General features: G+C 54.3%; 4 protein-coding genes across 4 annotated transcripts; 1 reads left to right on the top strand and 3 right to left on the bottom strand.

Moving 5' to 3' along the window:
* Positions 1 to 855: 855 nt before the first annotated feature.
* RHO25_004846 (uncharacterized protein) lies at positions 856 to 2,073 on the bottom strand (the record flags this gene model as incomplete). Its single annotated transcript, XM_023595758.2, has 1 exon — positions 856 to 2,073. The coding sequence occupies one exon, from the start codon at positions 2,071 to 2,073 to the stop codon at positions 856 to 858; it is 1,218 nt and encodes a 405-aa protein (XP_023456847.1).
* A 1,198-nt stretch (positions 2,074 to 3,271) lies between these two features.
* RHO25_004847 (uncharacterized protein) lies at positions 3,272 to 6,913 on the bottom strand (the record flags this gene model as incomplete). Its single annotated transcript, XM_023595759.2, has 3 exons — positions 3,272 to 3,369; positions 3,420 to 6,743; positions 6,826 to 6,913. 3 exons carry the CDS (start codon positions 6,911 to 6,913, stop codon positions 3,272 to 3,274), a joined length of 3,510 nt encoding a protein of 1,169 aa, XP_023457285.1.
* A 4,563-nt stretch (positions 6,914 to 11,476) lies between these two features.
* Positions 11,477 to 12,078, bottom strand: RHO25_004848 (uncharacterized protein; the record flags this gene model as incomplete). Its single annotated transcript, XM_023595761.2, has 3 exons — positions 11,477 to 11,622; positions 11,675 to 11,951; positions 12,007 to 12,078. 3 exons carry the CDS (start codon positions 12,076 to 12,078, stop codon positions 11,477 to 11,479), a joined length of 495 nt encoding a protein of 164 aa, XP_023456846.1.
* A 296-nt stretch (positions 12,079 to 12,374) lies between these two features.
* Positions 12,375 to 14,066, top strand: RHO25_004849 (uncharacterized protein; the record flags this gene model as incomplete). Its single annotated transcript, XM_023595762.2, has 1 exon — positions 12,375 to 14,066. One exon carries the CDS (start codon positions 12,375 to 12,377, stop codon positions 14,064 to 14,066), a length of 1,692 nt encoding a protein of 563 aa, XP_023456848.1.
* Between the last annotated feature and the right edge of the window lie 266 nt (positions 14,067 to 14,332).

Raw genomic sequence — 14,332 nt, forward strand, 5'->3', positions numbered from 1 at the left:
AAGCGCCGATTGTCCTGCAATGGCTGCTTGGTAGCATGGGGAAGTCTTGCTCTTTCTAGTGTCTTGACCGCTGATCGCTGTTCACTGTCCGGCCACACAGTGTGCTGACGAGGCTGTGTGACTGACACCAAGTACGCGGCTGTCTCAAGCTGCGCAATGCCTCATCCAAAACCCCGGATAGCCCGTGCTACTGGGGTTCTCGGAGTGCTAACGTGTTTGATAAGCATGTGCATCAGATAGGCATGTGCATCAACCCAAAATGCAGCCAAAATAAGCGTTTTTGAAATGCGATTTCTCGACAACGCAAAGAGATACAGACTTATCCTCTGGTCCGAGGAAGTTAAAAGGAGTCCTAGAATTAGAATTGCAGGTCAAATGTATAGCTCGCATCCGTAGTTATCTAGAGATCGTAGTCCTACGACTTTCTTAAGGCTAATATCTAGTTTCTGAACGCTGTAGTACTATAGCAAGTCCTAGACTTAGATATTCCTATAATCGGACGCTCTAAAAGCTATAGTAAAGGTACTAAGGCTATATCTCTTTGCGTTGTCGAGAAATCGCATTTCAAAAACGCTCATTTTAGCTGCATTTTGGGTTGATGCACATGCCTATCTGATGCACATGCTTATCAAACACGTTAACCGAACTCTTTTCCAGGGCCGACAGAGGCCAGCATACAGGGTCGGATGATGAAGGGCGCATTGGCCGGAGCGAGATCAAGAAGGGAAGCGCTATGTCCGGTCGCATTGTCGACGGCTTCGCAAGTCTTTTGGCGGACAAGACGAGATGCTTAGAACCGATCAGGCGTCTCTCTCTGCAGTCTGGCTTGCGTCAAGTGTGGGAGCGCCTGCAACATCACGCAGCACCCACAGCGACAGCTCCGACGCCATTGGCCAAGTGATCCACCGAGTTGTCCCTCGCTATGGCAGCCTTCGTACTGTTCTTCTCAGCAATGCCATCTCCAGTTGTCTGTCCCTTGGCCGCCGCGAACTGCTCACTCCTCTTGAAGCTTGATGTTGCATTGTAGTGCTCGTCCAAGATAGGATGAATGAGAACATTCTGATTGTGGATCGTCAAGACGCTATTCGTCGGCACTGTGACCCAGTTATCTCGTTCAAAGGTCAGCGGCTCGCTCGCGACCAGCACGATATCGGCGCCTTTGTCTCTCCTCTCCATCTTGTATTCACCCTTTCCGACCTTCGGCTTCGCTCCTACGACGCCATCTTTCCCAGGCTGAGGCTTCCAGTCCGTTCCGCTGCTGAAGAACAAGCTCGCTGCTTCGTCCGTTTGGCTTGATACGTATCGTGTGCACACCACGCTCTTGCCGTCTGTAATGGCGAAGTTCAACAGACTTCGTACATCTTCGCCCTCTTTGACCTCTGGCGACAAGGCCGAGATATATGAGTTGATCCTCTCGATCGTCTTCAGCATTGCCTTCCTCAGTACTGTGTGTCCGAACCCGTCTCTTTGCTTTGCTTCATCATCCGGATCCACGCCTCCAAATTTCTCCAAGCTGTCCAAGAAGAGCGCGAAGGCCCATTCAGAATCCGTCGAGCCCTGCACGACATTGAACCACTTATCTTCCACATCACTGACCAGCTTCCTCTTCACACCAAGCTTCCATCCTCCTATACCACCATTATGCATCCACATCAAGGCTCCTCTCGCGAAGGGATGGCAGTTGGAATCGGACAGTGCGCCTTCGGTGCTCGCTCGTACATGGGCAAAGATGAGCGGAGAGACAGTCTTGCTCGCAAGCCTCTCCAAGTTCCTGCAGTTCCAGGCCGGGATCGTGGATGTGAAGATACAAGGCTCCGGTCCCAAATCAACGATATCATCATCCTGTTCATCCTTCTCTTTACTTCCTGACCCTCTCCTCCTATTCCTCCCATTCACCCTCCCACTCCCAGCAGTATAATATCCCACTCCAAACCCATCCCCATTATGCGGCCGGGTAGTATCAAGTCTCAGCCGGGAGTCGTAGGACTGTGTAAGGATCGAATGCGTGGGACTGGTAATCAGGTGGGAAAGGAGAATGGGCGACTGTCCGGAGTAGATAAGAAAGCGGCACATGGTGAGTTTCAGTTTCAGATCCCCTCTTTTCTTGTTCGCTTTCCCCTCTCACTAGCAATATGGAGCGAGGTATCGGAATCAAGCCGGGTGGTTGCAAAAGGGCCGTGGGTATGATGAGTAAAGTCTTGGAAGTGGTGTCAAACTGGTTCCGAGCACGTCTACTCCTCACGCCTCCTCACTTGCTCCGCAGGGCCACGACCGCTTCTCTGTGTCTGGACCTCCCACTGCTCGCTCTTCGTGCTGCTGCTGGTGATATACCAGTTCGCGGAGCACTGTTTGCTGCTCTCCGGATCTTGCGGAGCGATCGCACAGATCTGGTCGCAGTATTGCCGCGGTGTTTCCGGGTCTGTTTGGGAGGTGGTGTTATATCGTGAGGGGTCACTCGGCTTCTTGTTCGCTAGTATACCGGCAGCACAGGTACCTCACACATCCAACCCACGTACATGTGGCGTGTGTGCCTGGCAATCCAGAGATCTGGTAGTACCGATCGGTTGGCGTGATGGATCTGGAGGGTGTGTCGCGTGGTGTGTGGATGGTTTGCATGTGCAAACAGGGAAGGCGGTCGAACTGCAAGGTACCAAAAGGTGGCATCATCTGCTGCTGACTCGCGTGATAGTAGCGATTATGTCGTGCGACGAGTTTGGCTTGGATACGGAGCACTTTAATGTACTCAGTTATACGGCTGACGCTGACTCTGGAGTTTGATTCATGCACATCATTGTTGGCTTGAAAAGACAGCCTGCCATAGTAGTTCTTATGGACAAAGTATTACATGCGCACTTTTGCCCACGCCCAATGTCCTTCCCTTTCCAATAACCATAAGTTACTACTAAACATCCCCATTCACCATGGTCATCATATCGTCAATATATTTTTGCGTCCGCGCCGTAGGACGGACTCTTTGGTAACATTCCCTCAATCCTGAGCTGAAGCGCACTGCCAACGCGATGCCCATGTAACGACAGTGATGCATTTTTCCCCACCGGTCCTTCAAATGCATCAATGAGCTTTTATCTTGTTTTTGGAATATCTCTCCTGATCCCATGCACGATCCATTTGTTAGATAAGTTGTTCATCAGCAGCGGGATTCCTGTACAACGTATGCGAAAAGTCGACTTAAGAAGTGTTAGGTTGCTTCAGCTCGGCGATGGGCGTCGATGTCCTTTTGGATATGGTGTCAAGATGAAAGCAGTTCGGTTTATGCAGTCGTCTCAGACAGCTCGCCAGTACACTGAAGAGACCGGCGATCCATATGACCGGCTTGAATCTCGAGCGCTGCGGCCATTACATGTGTAACTTCGAAGTGTTAGTCATTGATGAGCTATTCAGGACGATTGGATACTTACTCGGCCAAATGACAGCCTTCTCCAGCATCATGGCTGTCACTCGCATAATCTTGCTTCCATATCCACACCTGTCCAAGTTGACATTGTGGTGCATGTTTGTGCTGAAATTGTTGGGGTTCATCGCCATCAGGTTCATCTCTTGGTGAGCGTGCTTTTCTTTCATGCTCGTATAGATTTGTTCCAACTTGTGGAGCATCTCCATGTCCTCTGGCGCGAGGAGCATGACAGCTGGAACGTCTGTGTAATCAACTGCATCCCTTCCAAGGACGCCAAGATATTTGCCGGTTCGCTCTTGGACGGTAGTCACCCACTCAGCCAAAACTTGAGCGCAGTCTAAGAAGCAAATTGCTGCTTGAATTGGAAGCTCATGTGCGTGCGCGTCAGAGTAGGTGAGATTGAATCTGCACGCCACCGTCAATGCATCGGCTGCGTAAGCTGCAGCTTTCCGCAAATGACGCTCGCGCCTCGTCGATGCCGCTTGATCGTTCGGAATAGCGGAAGACGTTCTGCGCTGAGCTAGGGTCCTGGTATCTGGCGACTTGCGTGTGTCAGGAGTCTTGGCATCATTTGTTGAGCTCTCTTCGAATGCATTGAAGGCAATGAGCTCTTCTGCCATTTTGTTGAAGTCTCTTGCCCAGAAAGCCTCTGCTGTCCGGCCGAGATTCACGTACAATCGCACATACGCTAAATCGAGTAGAGGGATGCTGTCAGCAGCAAGTGGGCCAAGTCCGAAGGGATTCGGTCGTTCCAGCGTATGCCGTTCGTTGGCTTTCCATGCGGCCATCCAGGCGTTGAGAGCAGGCTCGATATTTGCGATCATGGACTCCGTCTCTTGCATCGTCCATTCGCGCCCTCGATGTCTGCTTCGGGTCTCCCAGATGTAGTTGTGCAGCGCATTTATCAATACCAAGCATCCAAACGTGCTAGGCTTGATTTCAGAAGCAGGTAAATTGCTACCAGAGGCTCCAAAGTTGCCATTGTCGAAAGTTGAGCTCCTTTGATTTGCTGTGAGCAGAGAGCTTAGAGCATCGGCAAAAGAGAGCGAGTTCTCCTCAACTCTCGCCAGGCCTCCACGTGCGTGCCACTCTTCAGCAGAAGGAGCTTCGTAAAGCTCTTCCTCGCACGGCAAATCGAGCAGAATCTCGGAGTTCATGATGGACGGCGTTTGATTGTACGCAGTGGTCAGCAAGCTCGACAAGATGAAAATTCCGAAGAAGCAGCGCTTCTGTTCTTCCGCAGTCTTCCATTTGATCCAAGTGGCGTGCAAGTCACTGTTATCGCCATTGCCCATCGCGGTGTCGCCGTTGGCGGACCGTGGCTCGTCAAGCGTCTGCAGATCGGCACTTCGTGCCAGGCTCACGAGTGCGGCAATGTGGTTGCTAGAGATCTCTGCGGCCAGACGATCTCCACAGTGGTGGCCATAGATGACGTTGAGGAGCATGGCTTGCACAAGCCACAGCGGTGTTGTGCTATGCGAAGCTTCCCGGTTGATTGCAGATGCCATGTCGGCCTTGCGCCTGTCTTCCAAATACAGGGAAATCATCTTCTTCGCAGCCTCAAACAGGTTCTTCGATGCCGGATGGTCGTACTCGTAGAGAGCACCGATAGCGGCCATACCAAGAATAAGACATTGTGGACCGTTGGCGGTGACGAACGGGGAAGACGATGCTGGCGGTGATCCCTTTTGAGGCGCGACAAGGTCCACAGGATTGAATGTCACAGTTGCAATATGGGTGATTGGCAGATGTGGATGGGCATACTGCATGAACGCTTCGATGTACCGTTGCAAGTCCGCGCGGCTGGGTAGCGTGACACCTTCGGGAGTTGCGTTTCGCGCGCCTGCTCCGCCAGATAGGGGAGAGCTCACTGTAGGCTGTGAGTACTTGCGTTGATTGTGACCAACCAAAAGGGAAGGCTGCGACAAGCTGTTCAGAAGCGCTTGCCTGGTAGACTCGGTTATCGAATCTGTTGACATCGATGTCATGGAGCTCTGTCTAGCGCTTGTGCTGCTCGTCATGGACGGCGAAGACATGCCAGGGCTGTCAGAGTCAATGTTCGAAACCGGAGCACCAAAGAAATTGGCGCCCTGATTCTGCATGATGTCCGCCTGAGATGGGTGTCTCTGCAATGAGGCATTATTGTGTTGCATCATCGCTTGGTGGAAGTAAGTATCGCCAGTAGGCGTGGGATCATGTAGGCTGGATGGTGACAATGTTCCATTCTGTTGGTCCAATGAAGGCAGGCCATTGCAGAGTCCATCAAGCTGGAAGGGGCCAGTGGATGAATGCGAGAGAGTCTGCTGGAGGGAAAGGTCTTGCGGATGCCACTGAAAGTTGTTCTGGATCGGGATGGCAGCTTGACTGTTTGTCATGCTCTCCGAAAAATCCCCAGGACTGTCGCCACTGCTCATGCGCGATGGTGAGGACTCTTCGATGGCATTCTCGTGATCATTGCCAGCCATGTTCATACCCCAGTTCCTCATCCAGCCAAAGTCATCATCTATGGGGACTTGCTGATTTGTGCCAGCCTCAAGGCCAAAAGGAATATTAGTTGATGAGATTTGCCCAGCCGAGCCAAAATGCAAGGCGGCTGGATTTATCGTCGTATGTGGAGTGAAAAGTTGATCAATGTCGAACCCGCCAAAGCTTGCCTGAGGAGGTGCCGTTCGGAGCGAGTTCGTCATATCCATATGATTGGCGTGAGCCGTGTCTAGCTTGGGAAGACCATGCAGGTTTCCGTGCTGGCCCATCGCAGTAGACATGCCACGATAGTCGAAGTGTCCAAGGCCTGGATGCGTACCCATCATGCCGGCGCCGTTCATACCCAAGCCCAGTGCATTCATGCGGTCCATCTGAGCGTGGCCATCCATCAGGCCCAGGGAAGAGAGATCGATGTGGCTGATCGTGTTCGCTCGTGGACGAATCTGATTCGAAGCTGCGCCGTTAATGCCATTCACATTGATATTCGCGACCGAATTCTTGCGCACTCTGCCATTGCCATTCCCGCCCGCCACACTCTCGCGTCGGCCAGTGCGTGGTCGCGTAGTAGTGTTGGTCATGTGGAGCTTTTGCTGATGGCGAAGCAGCAGATCTCGACGTGCGAAACATCGTGTACACTCCGGACACTCGAACGGCTTTTCTTTCGTGTGAGATCGTTCATGTCGCTTGAGATGTTCCAAGCGGGCGAACGACCGAGTGCATGTTTGGCACACGTGCGGCCGTGGCTTATCCGTCTTGGGCGGTGGGAATGCGGGCTTTACAGTGCCATTGGCATTGGTTGTGGTCGTGGGGGTCGTGGTGGCGGTGCCATTGCTCGTTTTCGAGACTGTGGCATTGATGGTCAGCTTGCTGTTCACTGCGCTCCATGCAATGCAGCGAGAGAGGTATGCGACAAAGTGCCGACGTACCGTTCGTCAGAGCAGGACTCGCGGCGCTCGCGCTCAATCCCGGCGAGTCACTCTCCGGCTCTTGTTTCGCGACATCCTCTGCGTGCATGCTCCAATCTTTTGACAATAAGTAATTCAGAGGTCCAACCTGCAGCTTCCTCCAATGATGCGATCTTTCCTCAGGCAGCTGTCGTGGAAAGAATGATCGTGGTCAGCAGCCTGGTATGCCGGAAATGGTGCCAAGCAGGAAGCCGATCTCGCAAACAGTGGGACGGCCGCTGAACGAGCGACGTTATGCTCGTGTAGGACGTTGAAAGGTTGTGCTCCACGGGTCCAGGCGGTGTCGCAGGGAATGACAGCGAGTGTCTCGCGTAGAATCTGGTTGCAAAAGCTCAGCGAGCAGATCTATTGCTCTCGAACCGCTGAAGCCCCGGTCGAAGTTCACCGGGGTGGCTGAGGCGGAGTGTGGAGACGTGTGGGTGCCCCAACAATGCGCAGGTGCGGTCCTCTCTCGCCGGCAACTCCAGGACAGTCGGCGGTGGTCGAGTATACGGGCGGTCCTGGGGAATTGGTCGTCGCAGAAGCTCTCACTCGAGTCGCATGCCCGACGAGGTCGAAGAGCAAAGAGGCGAGATGGAACTGCGTTCGTCAGCTGGCATCCGAGAGCCAGGCTAGCATTAGAGTTCTGCTACTCCCTTCTAGGTAGACCTACACGAAGCCAGTAAAAGCAAGCGTCTAACTCTATTCACCAGCGGGCCACAGCTGCCCGAAGTGGATGTTCGTTTTACGTTTGGCTCGTCCGCGATGCGAGGCTGGACCTTGGATGCCAGGTCCAGATGCGTTGGCTGCTCGCGGCGAGTGTCTGGGTCGGCGGGCAATTCAAAGACAGTGCACACGCTCGACTGGGCGGACGGGCAGGCAGGCGATGAAAGAGCTCGGCGGCGGATGCTGGCGTGCACCGAATCATAAAATCTGGAGAAAAGCTGGAGTAGGTTGCCGTCCGTCCTGCGATCCAAGGCCACACACGCCAGCAGGTGCTCCGATGCTGCCGTCTGCTAAGAGCAGTCGGCTAGCTAGTTTCAGCTATACTTCTCACTGGTGTCTGAGCTCTGCTGCTGCCGGCAGACGTGATCCAGGCAGGACGCTGCTGCTGCTGCGCACAAGGTTGGGGCCTTCTGAGCTGCCATGTACATCACCTGCCCACTCGCCGTGTCATGGAGCAGCGATGCGCCGGCAGCTGTGTCAATGCAGCAGTCTGCGCGTGCCCGCCTGAGGATCGCACGCCGTACATACGACGGTGGATTCCATGCAGCCTGCAGCAGCAGCAGCAGCAGCAGCACAGCGAGCCAGCCTGCAAAGCAAAACAGATGAGGGTGGAACGCAGTGCGCGCAAACTCCGAGCCCAGCGGACCCTGCCAGCTGCTGGCCTCTGCCGCTTTGCCTCTTCCAATGCTAGCACCACGTCCTCGTCCCGCCCGCGACCTGCTTCGCGCAGGCAGGTTGGCCAACGGAGCCGCGCCTCTCTCTCGCGCGCCCGTCATCACGAGCAACGAGACTTGCTGCTCGCCGCGCGCTAGGTCATTTCGCACACTTTCGCCAAACCGCGCAGCGCCGAAGATCACTTGTCCGCTAGCCGCAACGTTCCATAGCCAGCGCCGCGTGCTTCCTTCCCATCACTCGCATAGCCAGCGGCGCACTCGCTTCGCCGTCGCCATCGATGGGGCGACGACGATGACTATCGCACTCGCCATGTGGGCGTCGCGCCGAAGAGGCTCGCTCATTTGCTTTGCCTTCCCGTCGACGACGGATCTTATGGAGCCCCGGGTATAGCGGGCGTGGAAGTGGCTTAGGATCAGAGGTCACCTGTGCAAACGTCTGCATGAACCCTTGGCGAGGCCCATCTCCTTGCAGCGGACCTCGATCGTCGAAGCAACCCGCCATCCGAGCCCTTGTTTTTGTGCGCTGCAGGTTCACACAGCATGCTTGCGGCCGCTCGCACTAGCAGCGCTGTCTAGCGCGGACCCTTCGACGGCAGCATGGCCGTCGCATGTGCTGCCCAGCGAACGGCCTCGCAGACAGCAACTCGCCACGGCGTAGGATAGCAATGCCAGTGGATACAGTGGCCACAAGTGCTGGACCAGCAGCGACGTGAAGTGGGTATGCCCGTGAGACCCACGAGTCAGTGTGTCAATGTGGTTTGGGCGCGCGCCGTCCGACATCTGTGGTACTCTACCGCTGCCACGCTGGTCCACACATCTGATGAGAGCCACAGAGCTCATCAGCATTCGGCTGCCAATGCTGTCATCGCATCCGAAGGCGCAGAAGTCGGCTGCTCGCCCGGAAACACCAAATGTCACGCGGCAAATACGTGAAATTCCGCGGCAAGCTGCTCTAACATTGATTGGCCCTTTTGCAATCTACTCTAGTGCCCTCGCTCTCGAAACTTGCAACGCAACTTCAGCTTCGCGGGCTCTCACGCCTGTCTACAGGCCGAATAGAGGCTACGGGGAAGTGGCCTGGATCATCTCAGTTCGCACGGGTCCATCGGAGCACGCATACAAGCGGCTCGGCGTCCATGACTCTGACCTCGCCGCAGCCGCGCTTGCCTCAAAATGGTGGAAGTGTCTGGAGAAGGGCCAAGGATTGTCCTGCAGGAAAGCATTTAGCTCGTGCGCCTCGTTCTGGAGCAACGAGTGCTGTCGTCAGATTATCCGATGCAGCGCAGGCCTGCAGTGGCCTCGCTTGGACACTTGATGCACGCGGGTCTGGGAATTTCATGGAGTCCGTCGTAACAGTGTGACACAGGCGTTGTAGGTCAAGGACCTGGGGAGGGATGCAGACAGGGCAGGTCTGCCAGCATGCAGGCCTGGCAGGCATGGTCTCAACCTCACCACAAGTGCTCATCTCGAATCACATCTACTACTGGCGATGACAGCCCAGTACGCGAACTATGCGCAGGATTCATGCTGTTGCTGCGCCTGTCTCCAAACTCGGCTCGCTGCAGTTGCGATATTATTATGCTGCTCCACCGTCTGGACTCATTGCAGCAGCTCGCCGCGATGAACTCCGATGACTGAAGGCAAAGTAATGTGTCTCTGACATGCAAGCCCGGGTTCATGGCCACTCTCAGTCACTGCTATCCTCGGAGATAGTTCGTCCTGCGCTACTTGTGAAGGTGTGGTATGCTGCAACGGCTATTGGCGAGGATCTTTCCAAGCGATGACGACCAGGCTTTGGTGATCGAACAGCAAAATCTAGCCAGGCAGAGATCGGACTTGTTACCACTCGTGGAAAGGCAAGAGAGGCCAGGTCAGTGACCACACGTGATTGTGGTGAGCCATAGCCGTGCAGTAGTGTGAGTGAGGGAGCCGCGCTATACACGGGAGCCGCACAAGCAGTAGGCTTGGAGGATCAACGTCTGCAGTAGAGTCAATATCAAATATCAGCAGCACGTCGGTCGGTGGCGGTCGTCATCGACGATGTCACGGCTTAAGGCAGACTGTATGCACGTAACCATGGAGAGCAGCAGCTCGCAGCATTTCTTCTGCAGCGACAGCGCCTCTGGGGACGATGGCGGGCGAGCTCAAGACGAAGCAGCGTCATTTGCTGCAGTGTGACAATTAATTGCAATGCTCCAGCGCGGTTGGACATTGGCGTGAGGTCCCGATGCTTTTCATGGCCCTCGATTTGCTCAGGAATTATGCGGCGTGGCGCCCCACCATCAGAGAGCTCAGAGCTTAAGCTCCGATCCTGGGGTCGGCCCAGGCTCGTGAGGGCGGAAGGGCCTGTCGCTCGACGCTCGTAAGGCCAGGTATAGTTCGACAACCTGCAGACAAGTTTTGTGGCCGCTGCCGGCTCCGCAACTCTTTCGCATTCGCTGCATTCAGGTTGGTGTCGCACGGCTTATGCATGCATGAGTGTTGATTCAGAATAGCTGATCGGATCTGTCGCTCGGAAGCTGTGCAGCACTGAGATCTGTCAAACTTTCGCAAAAGACTTTGGTATGGATAGCAATGCACGCTCAAGTCAGAGCGGGCGTTTTCCGCCAATTTGTCGCTTAACACAGCGTGGAAGGAAGATTGTGGAGAATGGATATCGGAAGCATTCGCGTGAAAATCCGCCATATCGGGTCCTCGAAAGCAGCGTGGCACTGCTTAACAATTCGAGTGGGTCGCATGCCTGAGCCCACATTATTTCCGCCACAACCTCTGGGCTTCGGCTTACCTCTTTGATGTCTTAGAAACCCACAGTTGTGTTGTTCATTGATCGTATTTTTGGTCGTGTACAAATTGCACTCTTCGCTAAGTGGAGAGGACTCCAAGCCGATGAAGGCGCAGACCATGTTCGCGAGAGTTGCCCGGCATCCCGGAGAGCAGCGATGGTGTGAGCTGAGAATTTCCCATGGATCTTGGACGGGTGGATGAGGTCGTTGGGGGATGCCGTGGTCGGCTGCGGGAGCCATTCATGCTGTTGAGCAGCCCCCATATCCCCATATACTCCACAGAATGCTGGTCTGGGGCCATGCTCGGCGACATTGCGGAGTGAGGTTGGGTGGATTGCAGTTGCCGTTCTTCCACGCCGTCTTCGCAGTCCATCGCGCTGCCCGAATCAGCTGATGCCGGCGGGCGAAGGCAGCAAGACACCGTCCAGGAGCGAGCGGTATGCTGCAGAATCACTTCTTGTTCTTCTTTTTCTTCTTTCCACCGCCTCCCGTTTGTTGCGGCTGGGTTTTCGTTTCGCTTGGGGCCGGCACAGAAGTCTTCACGTCCTCAGAGGCCTGTTCTGGTCCTGGAGCATCCTCCATGATTGCATCTTGAGCTGGGAGTATATTAGCACAGGATTGTGTATCCGTATTATACCAACTTCGTACCACCTTCTTTCTCCGGAAGTGCTGCCATGTGTCGCCCAACCCGGCCCAGGCCATTGATCAGACGCGCTACTTCTGCAGCTCTGTCTGTCTTGAATTTCAGAGTCACGCCGGACTCCGGGTCGTAGGTCTTGAGTGTCAAAGTCGCGCGTGGGACAAGAGGTGCTGCATTGCCGCTTTCCTTCTCCTCGCTATCCGCTTCTCTTTTCCTCTTCTTCAGCTTCTGCTGATATTTAGGCGATTCGAGGTTCGGTATGTTGTATTTCGTCGTGATCCGGGCCTGGATCGCATTAGAAGCGGGCGGATGGCATTTCGATGTGGGCGCACCTACGCACCGTGGTCGGCCGTGCCTTCAGCAACAGCGAGGTCTGCTGCTGCCATTCTTCACTCGAGCTTAGGAGAACCATCTTCTGATCGCGAGAAAACCGTCGGTGGTGTCAACTTGTCCACTAGGTCTTGAGCAAGAGCGGAGAATGCTCGCGCTTGTGCTGCCAAGAACGAGTCGGCTCCACTTTCCAAGTCAAATTCACTTCAATGATTCGTGTATGAAACATCAGGAACGACTACGCTCAGCACATATGCATGAGCAGTGAGATTTGGCCTCAGTAGCATTCGCGCGGACTTATCGAACTGGAAGGGACAGGCTTATTCAACAATTGAAGGCCACAAGATTTGACCCTGAGGTCTTTCCAAAGTTTCGATCATGACTGAGACCCATGAAGGTGGCGAGGATAACGATGAGGGTCATGGCGGCGAGGCCCATCTGCTGCTCGCCAACCTCATCAGTCGAGCAAAAGCATTGCTCGCCGAGCTTGAGCAATTTCGACAGCATCTCCGCATCATCCGGCAAGAACAGCACATTGAGCTCGCGCACTTTCGTGGAACAATACAATCAGAATTGAGCATGCTAGAGAAGCTGCACAGTAAACCCGAGACCGATTCGACGACTCATGTGGCCAAGTCGTCGAATCTGCCTTTCCTTGAGACAGTCTGGAAAACGGCCAAAAAGTCGAGTCACGTCGGCGCTCTCCAGAAGCGAGTCTACTACAATAGTCCATCGAAATCACTATCCTCAGCCATGCACCACATCAATCTCGGCATCAAGCGTCCCAGCGAAAAGGGTTCTCGAAATGCCGCAGTCACTGTTGACTTGATTGCAGACCAGGGACTTACTTGGACGAAAGTGTCGCTCGTCACCAATCATCGTATTCTGATGGACCTAGCTAAGCAAGGCTGGGACTCTGGGGGCTCCGAAGACGAAGAGGACGACGATTTGCCCCCACGCATGGACGATGACGATGCCGATATGCCACTCGTCAAGAATGCAAAGGAGCTTTGTCAGGCTTCAGAGTCGTACAGAGTCCGGACACAAAAGCCCAAGGTCAATCTCGTACTTCCTCGAATACAGCTTGGCGAAACGAAAGAGGTCGATGCTGTGATTGAACGATGCAGAGCAGCGGGCGTTACACTCTTCTGCGGCGAAAGTGTTGGCCATGTTCCGGCCATACAAGAAGCGCTTCAGACCATGGCACCGGATCCGATAAATTCCTTCACGAATACACTCAACATCGACTGCACCATTCTACTTGCGCTTGTGTCCGAGTTCTCGCACGCCAGCGTTTCGAAAGAGCCATGGTTCCACAAATCGCTGCAGCGGCAAGTCGAGATCGAAGATAATGAGAATCTACTTCCTTCGCTCCTGTACCCAGCACTTGCGAAACGGGAACTTGTCTGCACGAGCGAAGCCGCTAAACGGATGCGCGAGATCGTGGACACTATCGGCACGCCATCAGAGAAGGCTCGTACTGCGATTATGATGGGCGACGATACTTCAAAGACCCACGGCCAGCTTATTGAAGACATGCAACAATGGTCGGCGTATCCAGTACCTTCTGACTGGCAGTTGCCGATCCGAGTTGTGAATAGGAACGATGACGACTGCCAGAAGGAAATGCATCCTATAGCCGTGCAAATACTTGACTCCATGTCCAAGATCAACTCGTCGGTGTTTGGCTACGGCTGGACCAGCGGGAATACGACAATAACCAGCAACAGAGTCGTTGTCAAACAGGTAGAGAACGAACTCGAAAAGTGCGAAGATCTTGATGACGCTGTCTGGCCCAAGATCTGGCTTTGCCCCACTGCCAGGTCACTTGTGGGCAAGGAGAAGAGAGGCGCTAGTAAGAAGGACGTGAAGGCACTGCCAGATCCCCTGCGACGCGAACAACAACGCCGTAACGGGCTCGATGTGCTCTCGCAACGCGCAGGGCATCAAGTGGAGGATCTACGTCCAGACGGCTATCCTTGCGAAGATGTATTGGCTGCGAAGGAGGCTGCCAGCAAGGCATATGCGCAAAACGGAACTCAAGAATTGGCAGATAATCCCGAAAAGTGACATCCCATACCGAGCGGACGAAACACATATCCGACGCTGAATACGACCGGCTCGCATCGAACGGTTATGGCTTCTTCATGCGTCCATTGCGCGAGGTTGCTCCTGGGCCATGGAGTCTAGAATCCTCAATATCTCATCACCATCACTCGCGAATGCCAACAGTGCTCGATTCGAGTCGACAAATGAGACTCTTGTCTGCGTGAGGTCTAGAACCACTCCATCGAGCCCTACTCTTCCCGATTCAAGGATACATAAATATCATCTTC

This window comes from Cercospora beticola, chromosome 3 (genome assembly GCF_033473495.1).
Source record: "Cercospora beticola chromosome 3, complete sequence".
NCBI classification, from domain to species: Eukaryota; Fungi; Ascomycota; class Dothideomycetes; order Mycosphaerellales; family Mycosphaerellaceae; genus Cercospora; species Cercospora beticola.